At 39.1% G+C, this 27,032-nt stretch overlaps 1 protein-coding gene across 1 annotated transcript in view; it reads right to left on the reverse strand.

Moving 5' to 3' along the window:
* Positions 1–89: 89 nt before the first annotated feature.
* LOC127421495 (LHFPL tetraspan subfamily member 7 protein) overlaps positions 90–27,032 on the reverse strand; it is a 249,800-nt gene continuing 222,857 nt past the window's right edge. The window contains exon 3 of the mRNA XM_051664581.1: positions 90–2,740. Coding sequence (XP_051520541.1) covers positions 2,514–2,740 — 227 coding nt within the window. The 3' untranslated portion in view covers positions 90–2,513. The remainder of the gene's footprint in view (positions 2,741–27,032) is intronic.

The following is a 27,032-nucleotide window of genomic DNA, read 5'->3' on the forward strand; positions in this document are numbered from 1 at the left end:
TGTAATTCATATGTCTTTCTTGATTGGAACATTAAAGAACAATTTGTATTAAAATTATTACAAACTTGGATCTTTTATATAAGCTTTATTAGTGTCTTCATTTAAAAGACGTAAATTCGCAGTATTTTATGAAATGGTTTATTACAAAGAAGAAACACATAACAGCAATTTTAAAGATTCAATGGTTAAACACAATGATGAGGTAACATCTCAAAATATATCTTTCAAAAGATAACCAACCATCCGCAAGATGGCATGTTACAGAATTATTAACAACCAAAACATAACAGTGGGGAAACCCATAGTACTTATCTACAAGTTCTAAGTTCTACCAGTGGTCAGACTTCACATACATGATATAGATGAATCTCAAGAATGCAGATTGCCATCACCATCAAAGCAACCCAAGGATACAGTCAGTGTACTCCTACATAATCACGTTTAAAGGGCCTGCTTATGTTTGACATCTGATGCCAGAGTAATGTTGTGTTCTGTCCACTAAGTATTGTGTATGTTATAGGCAGGCCCACACAGAATTTGGACCCACAGAACTTTTCAGAATTACACAGAATTTAAATGGCCGTTATTCACATTGCATATGTGAATTAAATTTGAAATATTTTTGACTAATTTGATTATGCATTTAGCTACCAATAATAGTGTAGTACTTGCAGTGTCGCAGCCCTTCTTAACACAATTCATTTAAATCCATTCCGCAGAAATCTGCAGATTCTGTCTGGGCCTGGATAACTTAAAAGTACATTTTTCAGTGTATGCTCATCCTTATCATGGAAATATGAAAGAAGTTAACGTTAAATCTACCAGCGGGGTCAGTGGGGTATTTTGAGTGTCATTCTTTTTACCAATCTGTACACATTACACAAATGTATCAACACATTGGTAAAAGTGGGCCAGGTGCAATATGGAATGATCCAAGTAGAAGCTTTATATTCACTGTATTGCTGTGCCAAGAGTAAATGCATTAGCACATTAATTTGATCGTAACAACAAATGTCAGCAAGTAATGGATACATCTCTTATGACAAATCAGGACTAAATTGCTTTTACTCTTGCTGTCATTCAATCACTTGTTAATTTTGCTTTCATCATTTAACTTTGCAATTCCTTCAAAACATTACAAATCGTCAGCTTGTCTTGAAGCACCAACATTAAAATCTTTCAGCTAAAACACACTCATAATCATCATTATGGAGACACACACAATGCACAATGTTAACGTAACAAAAGCATTTACAACATGATTTTAAGTAGTAGATAACCTGATGAAAGGTACTTAAGTCTTAGCAATGGTCAAAAGGCACAAGTTGGTTAGAAGTTGGTATTTTCCAGAACATAGTGTCCGAGTGCTGACTTAAACCCAACTTTTAAGTGAGAACGTCTGTCAGTACATGTCTTTGCCTTGCTCCTAATTTTCGTTTAATCCTGAATAATTCAGTTGTAGTAGGTGTTACAGTAAAGAAAGCATAAGGAGGCTTCACAACATTTCCTGTTTACTCAGGAAATAGGCAAACGATCTGAAAAACACATGATTTTAGTTTGTTCAGTTGTCACTTACACATACAGTTGTTAAGAAGTCGATGCTTTTGTTCATGTATGAATTGTCCTCTTTGAGGTCAACATGATGCAGTATGGCAGTTTAAAGCCATTTAAATAATTAGTTCCTTCATGGATCTCAAAGGGTTTTCATGAGAAAAGAAGTGAAGAAAACAGTACAAATAAAGAAGCCTGTGATTTTACAGTAGTAAGACTTACAGAGGATAAAAAGTTTTTAGTTTACTTACGCCAGTGTTGGTCCTTGTTGAATAAGTACTGCAGTATATCAGGTGCTACAAACTGTATAAAGCTAAACTTTCTAACAGAGCTGTCAGATTTATTGAGTTTTAATCCAGTTTCTCAGAAGCTCCTGTAAACTTAGTAAAAGGTCCTTTACAGTTGTTAGTAGATATTTTCAGAGATCCTGATATGTTGTCCAAAGGGACTACCACTTCTCTTTCTGTTCATTGCATGTCGACAGTAAAATTTGATTGGAAATTGTTAATTGTCATTAAGTTTTGCTGTTTTTGGTTTTGCAACCAATGCAAATGAAATCATGAAAATACTACTTTGCCTCATGGTCCATTTTCCTCATTTATTTTCAGTAGTTAGTCCTTAAAGGTCATCAATGAAAAAAAAAAACTAAGACAACAGACATTTTAAACAATTTAGAAAGGGAGAGAAATACCCAAATACATTATTACATTTCAAAATAAGTAAATAAATCTGATTCTGAAGGAAGAAAGGACGTTATCCAATAAAGGAAGATAACTGCACAAAAACAGGATATAGGGGGTTAGGTCTTCAGTTCTGCTCCCAAACGACATTATCTTCATCACAACATCATTACTAACCAAGGAAATAACGTTGAGACTTTGCAGTCTGTTCTGTCTGATGTCAAAATGATCACTTCATAATTATGAGCAGGGTGAATATTGTAGATGGTGGTCTTTAATGCCCTATAAAAGGGTGGGCAATGGGGTCGGTGACAGCTGCTCTTTGGGGGCATACTTGGCAAAAAAGGGCAGGAAGAGGGTGAGCATGACGCCCACAATAGCCAGCATGTAGCCCCATCCTATCTGACACTCCCCGGCATTGTAGATGTCAGAGTTCCCGCAGAAAGACTTGACCAGGCTGGAGTTGAGACCGAAGGGGAAGACCAGTAGACCAGATCCCATAATGAACACTGGAGTAGAGAGAAAGAGGAGCAAATTAATCACTAGTGGTTTTGAATGGTGTTAATGTACACAGAATAGGAACAGAATAATAGCAGTTGGAGAGTTTCATTTTGTAATTACTTAACCAAAGGGTAATAATATATTGTTTTAATATACTGTATGTTAATATATTGCTATGAAAAAATAAATGTTTGCTTAAGTTAGAATACAAGCACATTTTAAGGGAAGGTACTACAGTTGAAAGTAAACATAAACAAATATTTTTCCATTGTGACCCCATGTAAATGTTTAAAACACTATTTAAATGTTTGAAATATTCCAATTAGGCATCATATTATTAAATATGCAAATATTTCCATATTATATCAAAAGTAATATAGATGCCACAGATAAGGTCACAACTTGTATTTGGTAATTGTCATATTGTTTTCTCAAATAGCTGTTTATTAAATCAAAACAATATGTAAAACACATTGTTTATGTAAATGAACATGCTTTTTGCTCTTTTTAAGATAAAGAGAAATGAAAATTAGGGTTATCTAAATCTTATGTTTCATAATTCTATCTATTGTGAAAAATATTGTTTATTATATGAGCAAGAAAATTGGCTATAAAAAAAATCCTAACCAGTGCTAATGTAAAAGGAAATATCAAATCATTGGGTGATTCTTTTAAGATTGGTAGTTGCTAAATATTGTGGAAAGCTAAAATTATTCCACAAGATCGTTTGCCCATATAATCTTTAATCTATTAAGGTTAAATTTATTTGGCTTGCTGTCCTTGGTGGAGGGGCTTGAGGAAGCAGCTCAAAAGCACCCCCCACCCCTCCCTAGGAGATGATTACGTGGGGCAAGATGCCTATGGTAAAGGTGGAGCTGGGGAGGTGGAGGGATGCTGGAAACAGCTGAGATCGAAGAAAGGTAAGCAGCTGTTTATATACTCTGGCATTTAATTGAAAGATTAGATGGGCTCGCTCCTCCCGAACTTACGTTTAGGAACTTAATTTATTATCACACAGTGTAAACCCTAATAAGTTAGCAACACTCAAAAAATTTAGGCAATCAGTTACAGTTTTAAGTTAATAAATTAACAGAACTTTCAGATTTTGGTTTTGTATGACACATGCATATTAATTGCTCTTAACTTGAAATATTGAGTAAGCTAACCCATTTTAATGGCAATTAAATTTAAATTTAACTCTTTGGCTGAACTTAAAATTACCATGTAAACTCAACTTAAACTTCAAGTAGAGGGAACCTAGCTAGCTAGAACAAGCCAGTACAGTGAATGCTAGCATGCTAAATGCATGCTAACTAAGAACTCTATGCTTTGATTATATGCTATATTTGATACAGTGCAGACAGTTGTATAGCAACTAAAATGCTCAAGGTGGTAGTAGAGAGCTGTGCTCTCCTGTCCAATGGCTGAAGTCTAAAAAGAAGTAAACTCTCCTTCAGTCTCTCCACAGTACTGTTTCCAATTTTGCCATTTTTCCTCAAACAAAACTATCAGCCCATATAAAGAATGTCTGAAATCAAAATTCATTGGATGATGACTGACAGATCCTGAATATGGGGGGGGCGGCGGAGAAGCCATTGGCAGAGACTTTGTTCACAATATAACACACCCTCGACTGCCTTATGGTTTCAATAAAACAGTTACTACAAAGGACAACATTTTTCAGTAAATCATTATTTTACCAAGCAAATTCATTAAGTGGCATTCTTTTACTAGAAGATACAGTATAGTTCTTGACACAAACAATAACAGAATATTATTCTGCAGATGCTGTGCTGTGACATGGGCCTACAGAGTAGCATATATCACATACTTAAAACACAAACAAACAAAAGGTTAATTTGTTAATTTACTCAACTCCAGAGAACATTTTATGCCAAAAAAAAAAAAAAAAAAGTTAAACATAAAACCTTTTTAACCTACAGGGTTTTTTGATTGAACCCTTACAAACAGTTCTATGTGAAACCTCTTAGGGGTTCCAAATACAGTATGAAGCGAGTCTAAGAATCCTTTTAATGAATGGTCCATCTTCAATACAAGTTCTCAATTGACAGCATTTGTGGTATTGTGTTGATTACCAAACAATTATTTCAACTCATTCTTCATTTACTTAAAGAAAAGCAAAAACTGTGGTACAGTAAAGCATTTACAATGGAAGTGAACATTAAAATACACACTGTTTTCAAAGTATGGTCACAAGACACAAACATTATACATGTTAGCATTATTTTTGTGTGATAAAATCACTAAATAGCCTTATCTGTATAAAGTTAACCTATATAAACAATACCAGGATTGCAGGGCTACCAGCATTACGTTGTCATGACAACAAAGTTGTAATACTGGATATAACTTTACACATAGAAGGTTAGTAAGCTAATTTATCACACTAAAATCATGTTAACATGTATAAAATGTACATCTTGTCACTATACTTTTGAAAAAAATAGCATTTTAGCATTTTTGGACTGGCCCCATTCTCTTCCATTGTAAGTTCCTAACCACAATTTTAGCTTCTTTTTAGATAAACAGTTGAGTTGAATTATTTATTTATTTTCCGTATGTGGTTATCAACATTATGCCATAAATGCTGTTGATTGAGATGAACTTGTATTGAACCCGGAACAATCCTTTAACGTTCTATATAGAATCATTTCTTTTAAGAGTGTAGATGTTACTATATTGTGTATTTCAGCATGGCTCGAATGCTGTATTGACAAATCAACATCCAGGACTGGAACTATCATTGGTAAACCCATACAGTTCTACATAGTAATTATAGTAGTATCGCATAGAAAACGGCTTAATGGATTTTTTCACCAAGGGGAATGGAATCTCATAATTCGCCCATGGTCTTATCATCTATTATCCTTTTTCAACTCCTCAACACACAAAACGACCCATTAACAGCAATTCTCATCCCTGCCTCTGCACTAGCAACACTTTTTCCTGCAGTTTAATGGCCCTTAATCCAGCTGTGCTTTACACTGGTCTGTGTTTATCGGCGGGGGTCTGACATCTCATAATGGCCATCTCTATCTTTGATCATATCTACAAAAAGACACAGTCAAACACGACTTCTCCAGGCTGAGGGAAATAACTGCTATCAGTGGATGTTTACACTCAAATGAGGCCTCAATGACATGCCATTCAATGAGCCTTAACAAGCTATTCCAAAAAATTCCATTTTGAAGGCATTCCTCAATGAACGACACAAACCGATTGCACTAGTGTATGGAGTTTAATTAAACGGGGTCACATCAACAAGGGTTTCACTGCAGAGACTTGCAAAGCTCAGGGCCAATTGCAGTCTGGATCAGATAAAGACTTGAGCCCACAGGGTGTGCGTGTGTGTAGGGGAATAGCACACTGCTGTGTGACTACAGTGAAACACTTTTAGAATTATAACTCCAGTCTATACTTGGAGTTGAACTAGTGAACAAAACCAAGAAACCTTTTTAGTTGCCCTACCTGACCTTGCAAAGTGGAACTATTTTGTTGGAGTCAGAACAGCGAACAATTCTCATTGGTCAAGAAAAATACATCATCAGCCATCAGACAGCTGATACCATCCAATTTTAAAAGATCTGAGTTTTTGTTATTGTAGGTTTTACAAATCGATTCCAGTAGTATTTACTGAGAAGAAAAAATGCAGCATGAGTTTGAAACGTTGACGGCAAGAACCGCAAAGGTGTACAAATAATATCTCATTGTCTCATCGAGTTAGGCTTTGATGACCATAACATTAAACTAAATGAAACAAGACTGCAAGAGAATAAAGGATCAAAAGGATAATTTTGTTCCATGATTATATATGTAGTTTTTACATTGTTTATTTTGTATCTAGTTCACTCATTCTACTGTTCAGTGCTTTAAATGTTTTACTTACCTTTTTGCACAGTCATTTGTGATGTTGTATGCACCTCTTAAAGGCTTCACCGTTTGTATTATGCAGTAATAAACGTGTTTTTACTTTGCTTTTTTAAAGGGATAGTTCACCCAGAAATGAAACTTCTCTCATCATTTACTCTCCCTCATGCCATCCCAGATGTGTATGACTTTCTTTCTTCTGCTGAACACAAACAATGTTTTAAGAAGAATATTTCAGCTCTGTAGGACCATACAATGCAAGTGAATAGTGGCCAGAACTTTGGAACTCTAAAAAAATAACATAAAGGCAGCATAAAAGTAATCCATAAGACTCCAGTGGTTAAATATGTGATATGGATTTAACCACTGGAGTCGTACGGATTACTTTTATGCTGCCTTTATGTGCTTTTTGGAGCTTTAAAGTCCTGACCACCATTCACTTGCATTGTATGGTCCTACAGAGCTGAAATATTCTTCTAAAACTCGTTTGTGTTGAACAGAAGACATAAAGTCATACACATCTGGGATGGCATGAGGGAGAGTAAATGATGAGAAAATTTTCTTTTTTGTGTGAACTATCCCTTTAATACAGTTAAACTTAACCCGGAATAAGATTTCAGAGCTTTGGCGGAGAGAGCAAATTTAATAACGTGAATAATGTGAACAACCTGGTCTGTTCCTCACACAAAGCTATTGAATGGCTTCAGCAGACTTGAAATATAGCACACTTTTAAGCGGTTTTCTTGTTCTTTTTGGAGCTTGTCAGACATGGTCAGTCACTATGAACTGTGGTTGTATAGACAAGAGCTTCGTGAAGATTCTAAAACAATTCTCCTTTTGTGTTCCACAGAAAAATCTAGCATAATGGTTCAGAATGACATGAGGGTGAGTAAATAATGACAAAATGTACATTTTTTGCTAACTATTCCTTTCGTTCCCCCCCACCAAAGATTGTTTTTTGTATATATATATATATATATATTGGCAATGCATTAAACATCTGTCCTCCTTTGACCTTTAAACTAAGTTATATCATGCAAGTCTATTCTATTTTCTCTCTAATTTAAAAATGTTCTCTGATGTGTGCCGTGTGAAGGGGTTAGAGGTTTTATGGCATATGTTATCTATATGTCATATTCCCATCCTCAATCTTAAAGCAATACTGCGGAGCAGAACCTCATTTCCTGCTTGGCAGGGTTGACTAACCACATCCATGCAACCTGCGGCCGCTGCTGTAATCCATTGGCGATATGTGCTTTGGTGACAAATGATTGGATGATGAGATTCAGTGAATAGTCTAATAACATTCCAAACTGCCTCTCTGATGGCCCATGTCTCACAGAGTTTGATGCTGAATCTGCCCAACAAGGCCAGATCAGAGTCCCCCCAGGCTGCCATTCACTATGACATGTTCATTAGATGTGATGAGGCCAGTGTCACAACCACTCTGAGTGATAGTGCTGTACATGTATGGTGCCCCATTGAGTTCAAAAATACTAATTTGCATCACCCACTCGTCTCACTGAACGTGTTGCTCAACTTCTTGAGCTCTCTCTCAAAGCTCTCTCTTTATCTCGCTCTCCCGCTGATCAGCTGATTCAGCGCCGGCCATGCACCATCACGGCCTGGCCACACCCTCCTCCTCATCACACTCCTCCTCCGCCCGATTCTGGCCGGGGCGCCACTGGTCTGACTAATCCCCATCTCTGGAGGTGAGATGCTGCCCTTCCGGCTGTTCTGTCAGCCGGTGGTCCACCCTGCCTCCTGTGAACCTGGGGGAGAGACAAGGGGAGGCTTGGGGAGAGGGAAAGGGCGAGCGAGGACACACAGAGAGAGAGGAGAGAGAGAGAAGAACTTGCCCGCTGGCTCCCGGACACGCTGTGGCGGATGCCAGCTCGCTCCTCCCCTGGTGGACGGCAGCGAGTCCTCCGGCCCCTGGTGGTTGGCAGCAACCCCTCCGTCCCCAGGCAGATGGCCGCTGCTGCTCCCCTAGTGGATGGCAGCGGCAAGGACTCCACGACAGCACATCCCTCCTCCCTTCCGGGTTTGTATGAAACAAGGCTTAGTGAAGCGTGTCCGCGTCTGCCCAATTACTTTCCTTCACTCACTCGTCTACGTCTGCCTACTTAACTTTACTCACTAGTCTCGTTTGTCTCTTTATTCACAATACTTTCAGCAAATCCACTGTATTTCGCTAGGTGGACAGAACTTCTGGTTGGCTAGCGGAAGTGTGGTTGGTTGGTGTTTTCTGTGTAGCCTGTAACTGTTAGCTAGGGTGTCATTCAGTTAGATTCTTGCTTTTTAAACATTGTAAGACGTTTTCGAAAATTTCTCTGACAATGTTTGCGGTTATGGCTGCCTTAATAGTCAATCAAAACTGAAGTTTTGACTAAAACTGCAATGTTATGATCATAAACCACTCGTAAAAGTACAGTGCTCCTGTCCCAGATGCTTTGCATTTCATCGGCTGCCTTCAGAAGGATTGGCCTCGGAATAGTGCTCTTTTCACTTTATTAACAAGAAGTCAACAGCGGAGAACACTTACTGTATGGCTTGGTAATGACAGATGTCCAGAAACAGAGGGCCATGAACTACAAAGAAATGATAGCATCATTGTGCCAACAGGTGTGTGTGTGTACATGTGCTGAAAGTTCATTAGAAACATAGAAGGAATATTGCAGGTTCAATACAAGTTAAGCTGAATCGACAGCATTTGTGGCATAATATTTATTACCACAAAAAATTATTTTGAATTGCCCCTCCTTTTCTAAAAAAAAAAAAAAAAGAAAGAAAAAGAAGCAAAAATCGCAGCTCCAGTGAGGCCCTTACAATGTAAGTTAATGGGGCAAAATTCGTAAACGTTAAAATACTCAATGTTTCAAAAGTATAACCACAAAACATAATGTACGTGGTTTTTATGATGATTTTAGTGTGATAGAATCACTTACTAACCTTCTGTATTAGTTCATAACATAATGATTGTTTACGATTAATCCTAACCCTAATAATTACAAATTGGTCCCCCCGGAATAAACACCTGAATAATGAGAATCCTTAATAAGCTCTAGGTATAAAATACATTAAAGACACCAATTAAAGAGACAAAAACAACAATACTAGAACATAAACACTTTATTTGTGATTACATCTAAGCTTGTCAAAATGCATTGCCCAATGAAAGACGCAGATGTCACGTTCATTCAGATGAGCGAGTGAAGCAATGTGAAGGCACACGCAGATGACACGTTCAGTGAGATGTGTGAGTGATTCAAAGTAATGTTTTTTAACCCAATGGGACGCCATATACATTTGACAAGTGCCTGTGGCTGCACATGGAGTCACAGTAAAATGTTCTCTATGCTCGACTATTGCCGTCAACCGAAGTGTGAACTTCTCCTAATAAACAAAATAGGCACTAGTTATTTTGATTTTAGATTGCAATCCTCTTTTTTTCTCAAAACATGCCCTAATGGGCCTTTTTCTTAAGGTGGTCTAAATATCTTCTAGAGCAGTGGTTCTCAAACCTGTCCTGGAGGCATCTCAATCATACACATTTTGGATATCACCTCAATCAAACACACCTGATTCAACTCATCAGCTCATTAGTGGAGACTCCAAGACTTAAATTGGGTGTGTCAGAAAAGGGCAACATGTAAAATGTGCAGTGCTGGGGGGCCTCCAGGACTGATTTGAGAACCACTGTTCTACAATATATGTCTTTGTAGTATTTTCATACACAGAAAACCTAGCACAACAATTTTAGAGGTAGCTTATACTGGGTTACAATCTATCTCACTCAAAAAGTAGTCAGAGAAAAGAGTCCACTTACAAGGCCAGACACAGTGTGAATGCAAAGATAACTGGGTTTTTTTTTCACACAAAAACATTTTGGTTGGAGTTTAGTTCTTTTAAAGAAGACTCAAATGTGAAAAAAAACATAGATCACACCTATCAGGATGTAATACTTTGCGCACTTGTTCGAAGTCACATATATGGTGTTTTATTTGTATTTATTTTTTTCATACATTTTTACATTTGAAATGAAAAAAAAAAATGGCTGGTGAAAAATATGAGTGGCTCATAAAATTATCACCTATCATCAGCCACTGTGGCCCACCCTGTTACCTATCCCACAAGTCATCCATAGGTTGCCATGCTATTTCCGCAGCTTAAACGCAACTGCCCCAATAAAAAGGGGACATCAAATAGTGATGCAATGAAAAAGTGTGGGGACAATCAGAACCACACATGAGTGATAGCTCATCACTAACAGCACTGGGCTATTGTTGTATAAAAGTTTATATGTAATTATAGACCGCAATCTCCACAATAGCCACTGGGCTGTTAAATGCATTTACTACAGCACATTATGCCTATTTCCTCCCATTCAGCCTTGGTTACTAAGGCTTCACTAATAAGATGGTCTTTAGAGTGGCCAAGACATCTGTAATAACAGAAGAGAAATATGGACAGTGTGATTGGACGACAGTGATATATTGGCACTCAAGCGTGGATGGTGTTGTGATTGTGAGCATGTTTGAGAGGTTTCAGATTTGCATGAACACAAATTTGATATACTCAGATTCAAGGAGAAAAATGTCCTAAGATGTGCTCTATAAGAATGAAACGTTTGTAAACTAGAATTCCCTAGTGGTTCGAAACAAGTGGCTCAAAATGTAACAGCAGGGTGTTTGTGATATTGTATGATATACAGTAAACGCCAATGCTGCATTAAATTAAATAAAAAATAACAATTAAGATAAATGATTGAATTTAGTAGAATTTCTAATATATTTATTGAAAGGTTTACATCTCTTAAAATCATGTTTTCTGATTTTGGGATCAGAATTATGTGGCATGGATTTAAATATGGTGAGAGTACTACAGTTTATTGCTATCTGAAAAGCATAATCAGATTAGCGCAATTATCATGCAGCTCTCTGTAATACTCAATTCTGATTGGTCAATCGCGCCATCTAGCGGTCTGATATTTTTAAATAACAATCACACAAAGTGATATCAGGTCATATGGGTATTTTGAGCCATGTTTTTTCTCGTATCACACAAAGATAATAATAATACAAAAAAAAATCTAATCAGTGTCGTTTTATTAATTTGGCAAGTACTTGTGTAATAAGTGGGATAATGAGTAGTTAAGACAAAATTAACACAAGGTTTTTGAGACTCACATAACATAATTTCAGCTGGTTATTATCACAACATAAACACCTTCATGGTGATATAAGACTCCACCCATCCGCACTGAGGTCCTGATTACCCTGTCAGGGTTTATTCTGTAAAAACATCCGGCTGACTGCACATTACAGTGTAGAATTTTGAGGAATTCTGTGTGGGCCTACTTAAAATCTCAAGGGTACTTCAAGAGAATAATTTGGGTTATAGGACATCAGCTCAAACTCTTGTTGAGACTTTCTTAACTGCAGACTCTACTCTCTGTTTATTCTCTCTCTCTCTACAAATAATCTTAGAGCCTCATGAGTAATGAGGCTGTACAAACAGTGAAAACTCATCCTGAAACTCCCGTCCACAGGCATAAGCTCACTCACTCACACACACACACACACACACACACACACACACACACACACACACACACACACACACACACACACTTATATATAGAGTTAACAGAGACTAACAGAAGCAGGCTGTCTTTACACCCACACCTCTCCGTCTCTGTAAATACAGCTTTAGATTAGTGACTGAGACTCTAATGATACTTAATGATGAACACTGTGGCCATCTCTCTGCTAATTTATGCAGTTTGATCCTCTGAATCCTTCACAAATTGTTACGCAAAGTGTTAAGCCCAAAGATGAACAGCAAATTCAGTTAAATTATGCGGTTTGCATTGGAGACATGGCCTGGAGGCTGGTGCAGCGCTCTGACATGTTGCACAGTGGTGCAAATTCAGGCAATGCAAGTTTGAATCAGGCTCATACCATTACCCCTGTCTCATTTCTTGTCTCCTGTCTCCTTGCTTACTATCCCCATATATAAAGAGCTAGTAGTATAAAATAAATAAAAATAAAAAATAAGCAGTGTGCATTGCGTCAACATTCCTCTATGGCAACTTAGGGAAAAACTACTGTAGTATGATTATATACAATTATATTAATACTAATACAGATTCATTCTGCATTGCAGATATACTCTAAAAAACCACACAGATCACACTGTGAATTTGGCGACAGGAGGTCGAAAGATCTTCTCCTGAAATCGGTCTGTTCTTAGCTAAATTTGAACCACCGCCCCCAGTGGCCGAAGCTGGATGTGTTGTTGAATGTATGGGCACGTGTGAGCTCCAGTTTCCTGGTGAAATGTCCACAGGGCGGGGCCAAAAGCGAGTTGTATTTTTTGTTTTAATGGATGTAATACAGTCAACAAGAATGCATATTTTATTAAATGCACCCACTAACCTAAACCCCAACCCTAAACCTGACCATCAGTGGAGTAAAAATTTTATTTTAAAGCGAAAATGCAACCTCGGAATCGAATTCACTATTGTGTACCTAACTACCTGGTTTCCACAGTACCAGAATCCATGTCTCTGAGTATTGCTTTCAGTATTGTCACAGGAAAAGGTGAGTACATATGAACTGACACAAAAATGTCTGATGTCACATGTCAGTAATTTGGCAGGATAAGGTTGATTTTAGAGTACATTAAAATTTTTAAAGCAGCATGTTGATTTTCTGTGTGATCAAGTTACACGGCACATATTGTTCCAGCAAACCCCTGTATGTAAGTAAGAAGTCAAAGTAATGCTGTCTCTAATTGGTGCCTTTAGTGCATTTTTAACCTCTTAAACAATTGATAGCCACAAATTTGCCACAAATGAACAGCAAGTTGGCCACAAACAAGCAAATTTCCCTTGCTTTTAGCTCTCTGAGTGCATATCTTTAATGCACATTTTTCAAAAAAACAAAATATATATATTTTTTAACTTTATAAATATTTTTTGTAAAATACATTTCTGTTTGCTTGATCATATTTCACAGTCAACATAAATCCATTGGGAATCGATTAGATTGTGAAAAATGTTCCATAAAATACGTTATTACATTTTCATGAAAAATTACAAAGACAATTTTATTTAGGATAACCTCCTGACACGCGAGCATGACTGTTGTGTGCATTTTACATTTCCTTTTTTGATTTGTAACTAGTATTTGTACCTAATAAACAAGCAAAAAAATAAAAAAATAAAAAAATAAAAAAAAACAAACTATAGAGCAAATAGTTTTCCTAAAAATGTATGGTAACATATGTGAACAGCGGGACTAAGTTGTGAAATTTTTAATAATTCCAAGCTGTAGAAAGTCAGACTTTTTTTCATCAAATTTTTTATTATTTTTCCAGGAGTGTTGGTTATTCATGTTTTTTAAACATTACACACATTACATCAGAAATTAGCATAATACAAGTAATGACCAGCATCATCCAATCATTGCCTACCATGCTAAAATAAAATTATACATGATAAATTCTGAATCTATGTACTGATTACCATTGTCCCCAAACATGTTGAGTGGTCCAAACATCATCTGCAGCCTGAAACTGAACTTCTGGTCAGATTTTAGGAGTAAATGCACTTAGCTGCATAAAAAGCTATGGCATCCTCCAGTGGTCTGTCTGTCTGCACTGATTTCAGAACAGTTCGAAATGCACCTTATTTTCATCCTAACTCCATATAAAACAACATTTTTCAGCTTTTGGATGAACACACTGATTCTCAATGTGAAAAGCACAGTTAATATAGGAATGCATTTACTAGTGTTAATGAATAGAACTGTATTGTACAGTGATCAAATAAAATATAACAAAATTGTGTTATTCAAAATAACTAACTTGCTTTTTCAACTTTTGAGGGAATAATGTCCCAATTTTCACGAATATGGACATGTTTATCAGCATGCTGACATGCAAAAAATGAATGATTTTTTTAAAGCGTTATATCAATCGAAACTTGATATGCTAATCTTTACACTTAAATAGGTTTCAATGAAAACTTTTCTTACCAGAGGCACTTTTATTGGCTCTACATCAAGTAAAAGCACTTCACGGAAATCGCTTCACGGAAATCACGGCTTTACTAGTATTCGCCCCATTCGTGTGTTGATGAACTGCTTGCTCTTACAAGATTAACGACTAACATGAAGCCTGAGTGATTCCCAAATATTGACATTTATGAATGACTCCTTGCCCGAGTGTTACTTCCTGGTTACTCTTCATCCCGCTGTGTCTATGCTGGATATGTGACTTTGTTTACATTGTGTGAACCTCAAGCCTTGTAATTTATACCATCCTCCTTGTTGAAAGAAGTAACTCGCCTTTTATGCCAGCTTGAAACTTAAGTTCTCTGTTTTCGGCAAGTGCCGTGTTTTGTGTTTCCTGTTATGGATCCGTGCCTACTGCCTACTCTATTTTCAAAGACTTTATTCCTATCCTGTGATTCCCTGTATACACAACTTACCTGTTTCTCCTGAGTTTCCTTTAAATAAACTCCCGCATTTGGATTCATCACAACTCTCGTGTTGGTGTCGTTACACGCACAGGTCAGTGTGTGTGTGGGTTTTTTTTTTTTTTTGTCCAAATTAAGCTCCACTGTCTCATCTAGCATTATGTAGGTAGGAACTGCTATAACTCATCCTAGCCAGACAGATAAATAGTTAAAAAAAAAACTTTATTATCCATAATTCCATTGGTGACTCTGCACTGTATCCAACAAGGAGCTTATTTAGAGGCCTGTCTCTAAACTGTTGGCAGGCAGACTAACTATTCTGTAATGCATTTAGAGTTAATTAGACAGCAGTGAAAGGCACTGAGTCAGGTCATGCAGGAGTCCTTGCTGTCCCTGCATGATGACTTTATTAAAGCTACTTTGCCAGCCTATATCTCTGGCCCTTCAAATGACACAACTTTTGTCTGTGGTCAAAATTAATTACCACTGGTAGTAGAATGCTGTGATTCAGTTAATGCTGAAAGTAGCAGGACTGGACTGAGTTAGAATTGAAGAGAGAGGGAGGATGGAATCAAAGAAAATGTAACCTCCTAAGACCCGAGCGTGACTGCTGTGTGCATTTTCCATTCCCCTTTTTGATTTGTAACTAGTAGCCTCTAAGCACCATCACTATTTGAAAAAAGTCATTTTTGATCAAATCTAGACAGGCCCCATTTCCAGCAGCCATCACTTCAACACCTAATCCTTGAGTAATCATGCTAAATTACTAATTTGGTACTAGAAAATCACTTGCCATTATATCAAATGCAGTTGAAAGCTATTTGGTTCATTAAATGAAGCTTAACATTGTCTTTGTGTTTGTTTTTGAGTTGCCACAGTATGCAGTAGACTGGCATGTCTTCAGGTCAATATTAGGTCACAAATGGCAAAAAAGAAACAGATTTCTCTAGAAACTCAATCAATCATTGTTTTGAGGAATGAAGGCTATACAATGCTTTAAACTGCCAAAAAACTGAAGATACCAGACAAAGGTGTACACTACAGTCTTCAAAGACAAAGGACAACTGGCTCTAACAAGGACAGAAAGAGATGTGGAAGGCCAGATGTACAACTAAACAAGAGGATAAGTACATCAGAGTCTCTAGGTTGAGAAATAGATGCCTCACATGTCCTCAGCTGACAGCTTCATTGAATTCTACCCGCTCAACACCAGTTTCATGTACAACAGTAAAGAGAAGACTCAGGGGTGCTGGCCTTATGGGAAGAATTGCAAAGGAAAAAGCAATTTTTGAAACATAAAAAGAAAAGGTTAGAGTGGGCAAAGCAACACAGTCATTGGACAACAGATAACTGGAAAAAAGTGTTATGGATCTTAACCCCACTGAGCTTTTGTGGGATCAGCTAGACTGTAAGGTGCGTGAGAAGTGCCTGACAAGACAGTCACATCTATGGCAAGTGCTACAGGAAGTGTGGGGTGAAATGTCACCTGAGTATCTGGACAAACAGACAGCTAGAATGCCAAGGATCTGCAAAGCTGTCATTGCTGAATGTGGAGGGTTTTTTGATGAGAACTCTTTGAAGTAGTTTAAGAAGTTCTGAACATTTTTTTCAAATTGTAATAGTAATTTTTCACATAATTAATGTCCTGACTATACATTGTGATCAGTTGAATGCCACTTTGGTGAATATAAGTCCATAAGAGCAAAATCTGTACATTATTCCAAACTTTTGGCTGCTAGTCTCAGTCACCATTCACTTTCAAAATATGGAGAAAAAAACACATTCACTGAATGTAAATGGTGACCAAGGCTAACATTCTGTCTAATATCTCCTTATTGTGTTGCATGGTTTGGAACAACATAATGGTGAATGATGACAGAATTTCCATTAATCATAATAATAATAATTCGGTAATACATGTTTAATGTCTATTATGTAATGGAATATAGGGGAGTTAACATCCATCATGTCATTTGTGAAAGTAACAATTTACTCACTACTTGAGTGCTCTTTTAATTGGATACTTTCTAACTCTTACTCAGGTAATTATTTATGTTAGTACTTTTACTTCTAATTGAGTACAGTTTTTTGCTACTCTACCCACCTCTGCTTATCCTCTTGTTTAGTTGTACATCTGGGCCTTCCACATCTCTTTCTGTCCTTGTTAGAGCCAGTTGTCCTTTGTCTTTGAAGACTGTAGTGTACACCTTTGTATGAAATCTTCAGTTTATTGGCAATTTCAAGCATTGTATAGCCTTCAATCCTCAAAACAATGATTGACTGAGTTTCTAGAGAAAGCCGTTTCTTTTTTGCCATTTGTGACCTAATATTTTCCTTAAGACATGCCAGTCTATTGCATACTGTGGCAACTCAAAAACAAACACAAAGACAATTTTAAGCTTCATTTAATGAACCAAATATATGTTTTGATATAATGGCAAGTGATTTTCTAGTACCAAATTAGCAATTTAGCATGATTACTCAAGGATAAGGTGTTGGAGTACTGGCTGCTGGAAATGGGGCCTGTCTAGATTTGATCAAAAATTACTTTCGATTGGGGAAACTCCGGGGGTCAGGTGGAGAAACTGAAGAGCCAAATACCTCGTTAACACTGCACACTTCTCCTTAACTTTCCTGCCAGCGCAATGAAGCGCAGATTCCAATCAGTTGCTTTTGTCTCTTTGTTGCAATCTGCTCCCCCCCTTTTATTTAAGGATAGTGATCATATGAAGCCATTTATTATCACATAGTTGTTTGGCTCCTTTTTAAATCATAATGATAACAGAAATCACCCAAATGGCCCTGATCAAAAGTTTGGCCTTGTTACAGACACACAAGGTGACTGGCAATTAAATGTTCATTTCCCACACCTGTGGCTTTTTAAATTCCAATTAGTGTCTGTGTATAAATAGTCAATGAGTTTGTTAGCTCTCACGTGGATGCACTGAGCAGGCTAGATACTGAGCCATGGGGAGCAGAAAAGACCTGTCAAAAGACCTGCGTAACAAGGTAATGGAACTTTATAAAGATGGAAAAGGATATAAAAAGATCAAATCAAATCAAAATCAAATCAAATCACTTTATTGTCACACAGCCATATACACAAGTGCAATGGTGTGTGAAATTCTTGGGTGCAGTTCCAATCAACATAGCAGTCGTGACAGTGATGAGACATATACCAATTTACAATAACATCAAATTAACACAACACAATTTAAACATCTGTTATACACATAATTACACTCAACAATATACAAATAATAACATACACTGTACAGTATACAATACGCTGTTTTTGTTTTTTGTTTTTTTTGTTTTTTACTATATAGATACACATTATTCAATAAAAATTTAAAATTAAAATATATATATAAAAAGAATATATATATATATATATATATATATATATATATATATATATATATATATATAGAATGTACAGTATTGTACTGTATTGACATTCAGGCTGTCGGTTGATAGTCAGTTGTTAAGAGAGACATAATATAATAATAATATAATTTATGACAGTCCGGTGTGAGATATAAGAGTAAGGGTAATAAAGTGCAGTGCTGATGTATATTGATCATGAGAGATCAAGAGTTCAGAAGTCTGATTGCTTGGGGGAAGAAGCTATCATGGAGTCGGCTGGTGCGGGTCCTGATGCTGCGATACCGCCTACCTGATGGTAGCAGTGAGAACAGCCCATGGCTCGGGTGGCTGGAGTCTCTGATGATCCTCCGAGCTTTTTTCACACACCGCCTTGTATATATTTCCTGGAGGGAGGGAAGCTCACCTCCGATGATGTGTTTGGCAGTTCGCACCACCCTTTGCAGTGCTTTGCGGTTGTGGGCGGTGCTATTGCCGTACCAGGCGGAGATACAGCCAGTCAGGATGCTCTCCACAGTGCAGGTGTAGAACCGTGTGAGGATGTGGCGGTTCATTCAAAACTTCCTCAGCAGTCTCAGGAAGAAGAGGCGCTGATGAGCCTTCTTCACAACGACTTCAGTGTGGACGGACCATGTGAGTTCCTCAGTGATGTGGACACCCAGGAACTTGAAGCTGCTGACTCTCTCCACTGGTGCTCCATTGATGGTGATGGGACTGTGTTCTCTGTCTTTTCTTCTGAAGTCAACCACAATCTCCTTTGTCTTACTGACGTTGAGGGAGAGGTTGTGCTCCTGACACCAGTGTGTCAGAGTGTGCACCTCCTCTCTGTAGGCTGTTTCATCATTGTCAGTGATCAGACCTACCACCGTTGTGTCATCAACAAACTTAATGATGGCATTGGAGCTATGTGTTGCCACACAGTCATGTGTGTACAAGGAATACAGTAGTGGGCTGAGAACACAGCCCTGTGGGGCTCCAGTGTTGAGGATCAGCGATGAGGAGATGTTGCTGCCTATTCTAACCACCTGGCGTCTGCTTGACAGGAAGTCCAGGATCCAGCTGCACAGCGAGCTGTTTAAGCCCAGAGCCCGGAGTTTCTCATCTAGCTTGGAGGGCACTATGGTGTTGAATGCTGAGCTGTAGTCTACAAACAGCATTCTCACATAATTGTTCTTTTTTTCCAGGTGGGAGAGAGCAGTGTGTATTGTAGATGCAATGGCATCATCAGTGGAGCGGTTGTTGCGGTAAGCAAACTGCAGCGGGTCAAGATTGAGTGGCAAGACAGAGCAGATGTAATCTCTGATTAGTCTCTCAAAACATTTGCTGATGATGGGGGTCAGAGCAACAGGACGCCAGTCATTTAAACAAGTTATTTTTGATTGTTTTGGAACAGGCACAATGGTGGATGTTTTAAAGCATGTGGGGACTACAGACAAAGAGAGGGAAAGGTTGAAAATGTCCGTAAAAACACCAGCCAGCTGGTTCGCGCACGCTCTGATGACGCGGCCCGGAATGCTGTCTGGGCCCGCGGCTCTGCGGATATTCACCCGTCGGAAGGATCGGGTTACATCCGCTACAGAGATGGAGAGTGAACTAACCTCTGTAGCTTCAGCCGCGAGAGCTCTCTCCGCGAGGGCGGTGTTATTTCCCTCGAAACGAGCATAAAAAGTATTTAGCTCATCCGGTAGAGAGGCAGCAGTGTTCATGGTGGAGTTTTTATTCCCTTTAAAGTCCGTAATGATGTTAATTCCCTGCCACATGCCTCTAGAGTTGGTGGTGTTAAACTGTCCTTCAATCTTGCTCCTGTACTGGCGTTTTGCTGTTTTGATAGTTTTTCGGAGGGCATAACTGGCTTGTTTATGCTCCTCCGCGTTCCCGGAATTAAAAGCAGAGGTCCGCACATTAAGTGCCGCGCGAACATCGCTATTGATCCACGGCTTCTGATTCGGATAGATTCGTACAGTTCTGGTCGGAATCACTTCCTCTATGCACGTTCTGATGAAACACATTACGCTATCAGCGTAAAGCTCGATGTCGTCATCAGAGGCGGACCGGAACATCTCCCAGTCCGTGTGATCGAAACAGTCTTGTAGCATAGAATCTGATTGGTCCGACCAGCACTGGATCGTTCTGAGGGCGGGTGCTTCCTGTTTCAATTTCTGCCTGTAAGCGGGCAGAAGCAGAATGGAAGAGTGGTCCGATTTGCCAAATGGTGGGCGGGGGAGGGATTTGTAGCCATCCCGGAACGGAGAGTAGCAATGATCCAAAACCCGGTCCCCTCGTGTGTTGAAACTAATGTGCTGGTGATATTTTGGTGCAACTGATTTTAAACTGGCTTTATTAAAGTCCACGGTCACAATGAACGCGGCCTCAGGGTGCGCGGTTTCCTGCTCACTTATAATCCCATACAGTTCCTTGAGTGCCCGGTCTGTGTCGGCTTGTGGCGGGATGTACACAGCTGTGATAATGACCGCTGTGAATTCCCTCGGTAGCCAGAATGGTCGACACAGAAGCATAAGAAATTCCAGATCAGGAGAACAGAAAGACTTGATGGAATGTACGTTCCTCTGATCACACCAGGATTTGTTGATCATAAAACATACACCACCTCCTCTAGTTTTACCTGAGAGGTCTTTCGCTCTGTCCGCTCGGTGCATGGAGAACCCCGTGGGTTCGATGGCTGAGTCTGGAATCTCCGCAGACATCCAAGTTTCCGTAAGGCAGATAATGCAGCAGTCCCTCGTCTCTCGTTGGAAAGAGATCTGCGCTTTCAGCTCGCAGAGCTTGTTATCCAGAGACTGAACATTTGCCAGTAGAATAGTGGGTAGCGGGGGTCGATTTGCGCGGCGTCTTACTCTGATGAGAACGCCGGCTCTGTTTCCCCTTTTCCTCCTGCGTTTCCGCGGCCGTGCTGCCCAGACAAAGGGCTCCGCTTGCGTGTTTGTAAACAGCGGGTCGGCATTGAGGAATGTGAAGTCCGGTTTTCGGTGTGAGATCGCTGAACCAATGTCCAAAAGTGTTTGTCTGTCGTAGACAATAAGGCAGACAACATCCAAGACAAAAAACATAAGAATTGTAAACAAAACAAACAAAACATTGCTATGTTGTGTCGGAGCTCGCAACGCAGCAGCCATACTCGGCGCCATCTTGAGTCTAGATATCCAAAGCCTTGAAAATGCCAGTCAGTACTGTTCAATCACCTGTTAAGAAGTGGAAAATTCGGGGATCTCTTGATGCCAAGGTCAGGTAGACTAAGAAAGATTTCAGCCAAAACTGCCAGAAGAATTGTTCAGGATACAAAGAAAAACCCACAGGTAACCTCAGGAGAAATACAGGCTGCTCTGGAAAAAGACAGTGTGGTTGTTTCAAGGAGTGCAATACAACGATACTTGAACAAAAATGAGCTGCATGGTCAAGTTGCCAGAAAGAAACCTTTACTGCGCCAATGCCATAAAAAAGCCCGTTTACAATATGTCCAACAACACCTTGACACGCCTCACAGCTTCTGGCACACTGTAATTTGGAGTGACAAGACCAAAATAGAGCTTTATGGTCACAACCATAAGCGCTATGTTTGGAGAGGGGTCAACAAGGCCTATAGTGAAAAGAATACCATCCCCAGTGTGAGGCATGGTGGTGGCCCACTGATGTTTGGGGGTGTGTGAGCTCTAAAGGCACGGGGAATCTTGTGAAAAATGATGGCAAGATGAATGCAGCATGTTATCAGAAAATACTGGCAGACAATTTGCATTCTTCTGCACGAAAGCTGCGCATAGGACACTCTTGGACTTTCCAGCATGACAGTGACCCTAAGCACAAGGCCAAGTTGACCCTCCAGTGGTTACAGCAGAAAAAGGTGAAGGTTCTGGAGTGGCCATCACAGTCTCCTGACCTTAATATCATCGAGCCACTCTGGGGAGATCTCAAACATGTGGTTCATGCAAGACGACCAAAGACTTTGCATGACCTGGAGGCATTTTGCCAAGATGAATGGGCAGCTATACCACCTGCAAGAATTTGGGGCCTCATAGACAACTATTACAAAAGACTGCACGCTGTCATTGATGCTAAAGGGGGCAATACACAGTATTAAAAACTGAGGGTATGCAGACTTTTGAACAGGGGTCATTTTTTTCTTTGTTGCCATGTTTTGTTTTCTGATTGTGCCATTCTGTTATAACCTACAGTTGAATATGAATCCCATAAGAAATAAAAGAAATGTGTTTTGCCTGCTCACTCATGTTTTCTTTAAAAATGGTACATATATTACCAATTCTCCAAGGGTATGCAAACTTTTGAGCACAACTGTACATAAGCTTTTCTGATGACCCAGAATTTTTAAACTTTACATCTATATCAGTTGAGTGACAAAGTCAGAGTGTGAATAGATAACCTAATATTTCTAAATAGCAGGATTTTTTAAAAATACAGCCATGTCATAATTATTCAACCCCTATTGCATGCAGCTGTTTCTTAAATATATAAGGCTACACAAGTCATTGTTTTAAAACAAAATTAAGTCATCAATCTGCAATGGCACTTATTTAAGTTTTAAAATTTAAGTATAGTGTTCTAAGCAAAAAAGGTATTTCTATGCAAAACAAATGCAATTAAAAATAAGCTGTTACAAAAGCTAATAGATGAGACTATTTCATTACACAAGAAAAGACCATGGCTAAAAGTACATTTCGAAGGCACTTCAATTTCCAATAGACAAAGCTGGCAGCACCATTCATACATTTTTAAAATATGGTACAACAGCAACCCTCTAGGGGTGTGGAAGAAAGCAAAACTTCACCAAGGGAAATGTTCACTTAAATATTCAAGTAATTTGGAAAGACCTGTGGAGTCCTGGAAGAAGGTTTTATAGAAGTATGACACTAAACTGAAAATGAGTTTTAGACCCATGGGTCAGCAGTACATCTGGAGTAAGATGACAAGGTGATGACAAGAATGACACCATCCCCACAGTCAAGCATGGAGGTGGGTCAGTCCTGTTATGGGGGTGTTTTGCGGCTGCAAGAAATGGCTATCCTGACTGTGTGACTGACCCCATGGATTCTTTCAGGTATCAGGCCATTTTGGCATGAAAAATGAGATGCCTTCTGTGTGTAAATTGAAGCTTGGTGATCACTGGACTTTCCAGCAAGACAATAACACCAAGGATACATCCAAGTAGTCCAAAATCTGGTTCAGGGATGGTTTGTGGAATGTCCTTGAATGGCCCTTTCAGTCCATCATTAAAATCCCATTGAAAATCTTTGTTGGGATTTCAACGAAGCAGCGGCAACACAGAAACCAAAGAATGTCAATGAGCTGGAAGCTTTTGCTCATGAGAAATCCTAATAGAGAGGTGTCCGAAGCATGAGAACACTTACCTGAAACATTTATTTGATGTTATTAAGGGTAAAGGATGCTCCACAAATGATTGACTTTGGGGGTTGAATATTTTTTACATGACATTTGTGCAGAGAATTTTATTTTTTATTTAAAGATTTGGGTAAACTGAACTCTTTGTTCTATCAGGAAGACTCACAGACTTGAGTGAAATTTAAGATTACATTTATTTGATGAATATAAAACAGAAATGTAATGTCTCTCTTTGGCGTAAACCCCGTCTGGCGGTCTGAAGAAGTTGTACTCGGAACCGTCATATCCTGCCGGAGATAGGAGGCAGGGGCGAGGAGCCTACCCCTGAGCAGGACGGGACTCAACTGGTGATAGTGGGGTGGTGGAGGTTGCCATGTTAGCACACTGAAACAGCAATGTGATAGATTGTGAGCAGACTTGAATGATGTGCATGGCAAAATTGAGGTGGCCTAATAGGGACGGGAGATCACGTTATGAGACCCAAACTGACCAGAGAACGACGTGCAAATAGACCTGATCCTGTCAAGTTTCATTAGGCAGGGAAGCTTGCATGTTTAGAGAATCGAGCATGATGCCGAGAAATTAGAGAGACGTGGCGGGGCCCGTGGTTTTTTCACTTGAGAGAGGAACACCCAACTTGTGAAAAAGCTTGATAGAACGTCCAAAAATAGGGGTGTGGGCAGCGGGGTGATCAATGAGCAGGAAATCGTCGAGTAGGTATAGTACGAAGGGGAGCTTAAAGTGATTGAGAAGGATCCGGCATAGGCCTTCCGATAGAGAATTAAAATGTGAGGGCTACTTCTGCACCCGAAAGGGAGTCGGACAGCAAAGTAAAATTTGGACTGCCATGTGACACTGGAGAGGGACCAGTCAGCAGGGTGAATGGGCATGATTTTGAAAGCGTCTTTGATATTTGCTTTTTTATTTATTTATTTATATATATATATATATTAGCCCGTAAAACCAGCAGACCAGTCCAGTGGACTGAATTTTGGTATCTGCTGCGAGAACACCTATCTGGCACGGTGATGTCCAGAGGAACGTATCCTACTGCCTGCTGCCTACGACAGCTGCCCTGAATGCAAAAAGGCTTTTTTATTTTTATTTTTTTATTTTTTTTATATAAATATATACATACATTGAGTGGAGCAAAAACGAAAACATTGATAACTTTCAAATCAATAAGGTATTTGGCATTATGGTTGAAGAAATAACAAAAGCATTAGGAGGGAGTTATGACTTACCAGCAGGAATAGAAATTAGCAGCAGCAAGATTAAATTAATGAGCTTGATTCAGCACAGGTTCTATCCAATGACTGCCAAACCTACTTACCTGCTATTAAATGTAACGTCCCTGACCACGCACATTAGAAGTGAACAGCATCATACTGAATGCGTTGATACTTGGATTAAAAGTAATGTAGTTAGGCTGACAGTCATGTCAAGCTAAACTCATGAGCTTTGAAATTTGGAACATTGATAAAGCCCCAATTCTTGAAGATACCCATAGATTGAAACATGGTCCGAACAGAGATGAAATTGAATGATTTATTAAGACATATGATACCAATTTGTGCACTTTAATGATGCCTGAATGAGTAAAAAAAATATATAAATATGTAAATATGTCGTGAAATAGGAATTACCCCCTGATGACCTGATCATTTAAGGCGCAAAATGCATTACGCTGGTAATTAAATTATCTGATGAAATAAGGAATGCAGTGCGGAGCCTACCGCTAGGTGTCAGAGGCACGCCACAACAGTGGTGCTTCCAATGAGAACATGGAAGTATGTATAGAGTAAGAAAACACTGCATTTCCCGAAGCGGCATTAATGCGCCCTTGAAGGCGCTCGGGTAGGGAACACCGCTCAAGATGTTGAACCGAATGAAATGAGTTAATTATTTCACTAAGGACACTTTCACAAGACTTTAGTGAAGGCTATATTAAACTGTGATGCCATGCTCCCTCAGAATGCCCACTTCATCAGCTCTACCTGAATAATGATCTTAATTCCCCGATGGGGAACACTCGGGCATGCAACACGGTGAATGACATGTGAATGAACCTGACCGAGCTACCCTCATGTGATCGCACCATGGGCGCATGGTTGACTGCCGTTACTATGAGAGCGAATGCGCTGTTGACATGAAATATTGCCTTTTGATATTGATGCAGATGTGTTATGATGAACAGACAGCATAGGCAACAGAAGACCTAGACCCATGACTAAATCTGAATGCATTTGATGGATATGATAAGAACTTAACTTATTTCTTATGGAAATCAGCTGCTGCCTGAGCCAATGATTTTGACAGACTTGGCGAGGAGCGCACTCATTCCACGCCGGGTTGTGCATTCCGATTGAGAATGCGGTGGGTTGATTGAGGGAGATCTCCTAAGTGAATGAGATATGGATGAAGATCCGGGTTTGCTGATTGTTTACTCCCCTTGGGTTTGATGCGGGCAGAAGTTGAGATGAAGAGACTGCGTCGTTGGGAAGGAAAGGCGGGCTTCCAGAGATGTTCTGTGCACTGATTCTCTTGTGGCCTGGAAAGGTCGGAACATGACTATTATGATTCCGAGAGGGCGCGATCCCACTGAGAATCTGGAAATTTGCAGACATGTGTTGCGTGAGGACTGCTGATTCTGGATAAAAGGTAAGGAGCAGTGAATAAGTCCGTGTCCATAGCTGGATGTTAGCTAGTCGGAGAGCGAATTGGACTCTACGTCAGACAGTGCTATAGAATGATGTTGCCGTGTTAGCACACTGAAACAGCAATGTGATAGAATGTGAGCAGACTTATAAAGCAATGGCTTACATGTGATTGGCTAGGAGTTACCTAGCTAATGGTGCGATGATGTACAGTTGCTAGTCTTCCCTCTAGAAGTACGCTGCGCTTACATTTCCTGAAATCACTCAAATGTGTATTAAAAACTTACTTTGACTGTTTACTGAGGTTTTAGTTGATGTGTTTTAATTCACATCACCAGAATGTACTAATGGGCAGTATATATACAGTTTTGACTGCAACTGTATATATACTGTATATACTTTATATGAAATATATATAAAACACATTTTTGGACCAAATAGTTTTCCTAAAAATGTATGTCCACATATGTTGACAGTGGGACTAAGTTGTGAAATTTTAAATAATACCAAGCT

This window comes from Myxocyprinus asiaticus, chromosome 3, assembly GCF_019703515.2.
Source record: "Myxocyprinus asiaticus isolate MX2 ecotype Aquarium Trade chromosome 3, UBuf_Myxa_2, whole genome shotgun sequence".
In the NCBI taxonomy this organism is placed as follows: Eukaryota; Metazoa; Chordata; class Actinopteri; order Cypriniformes; family Catostomidae; genus Myxocyprinus; species Myxocyprinus asiaticus.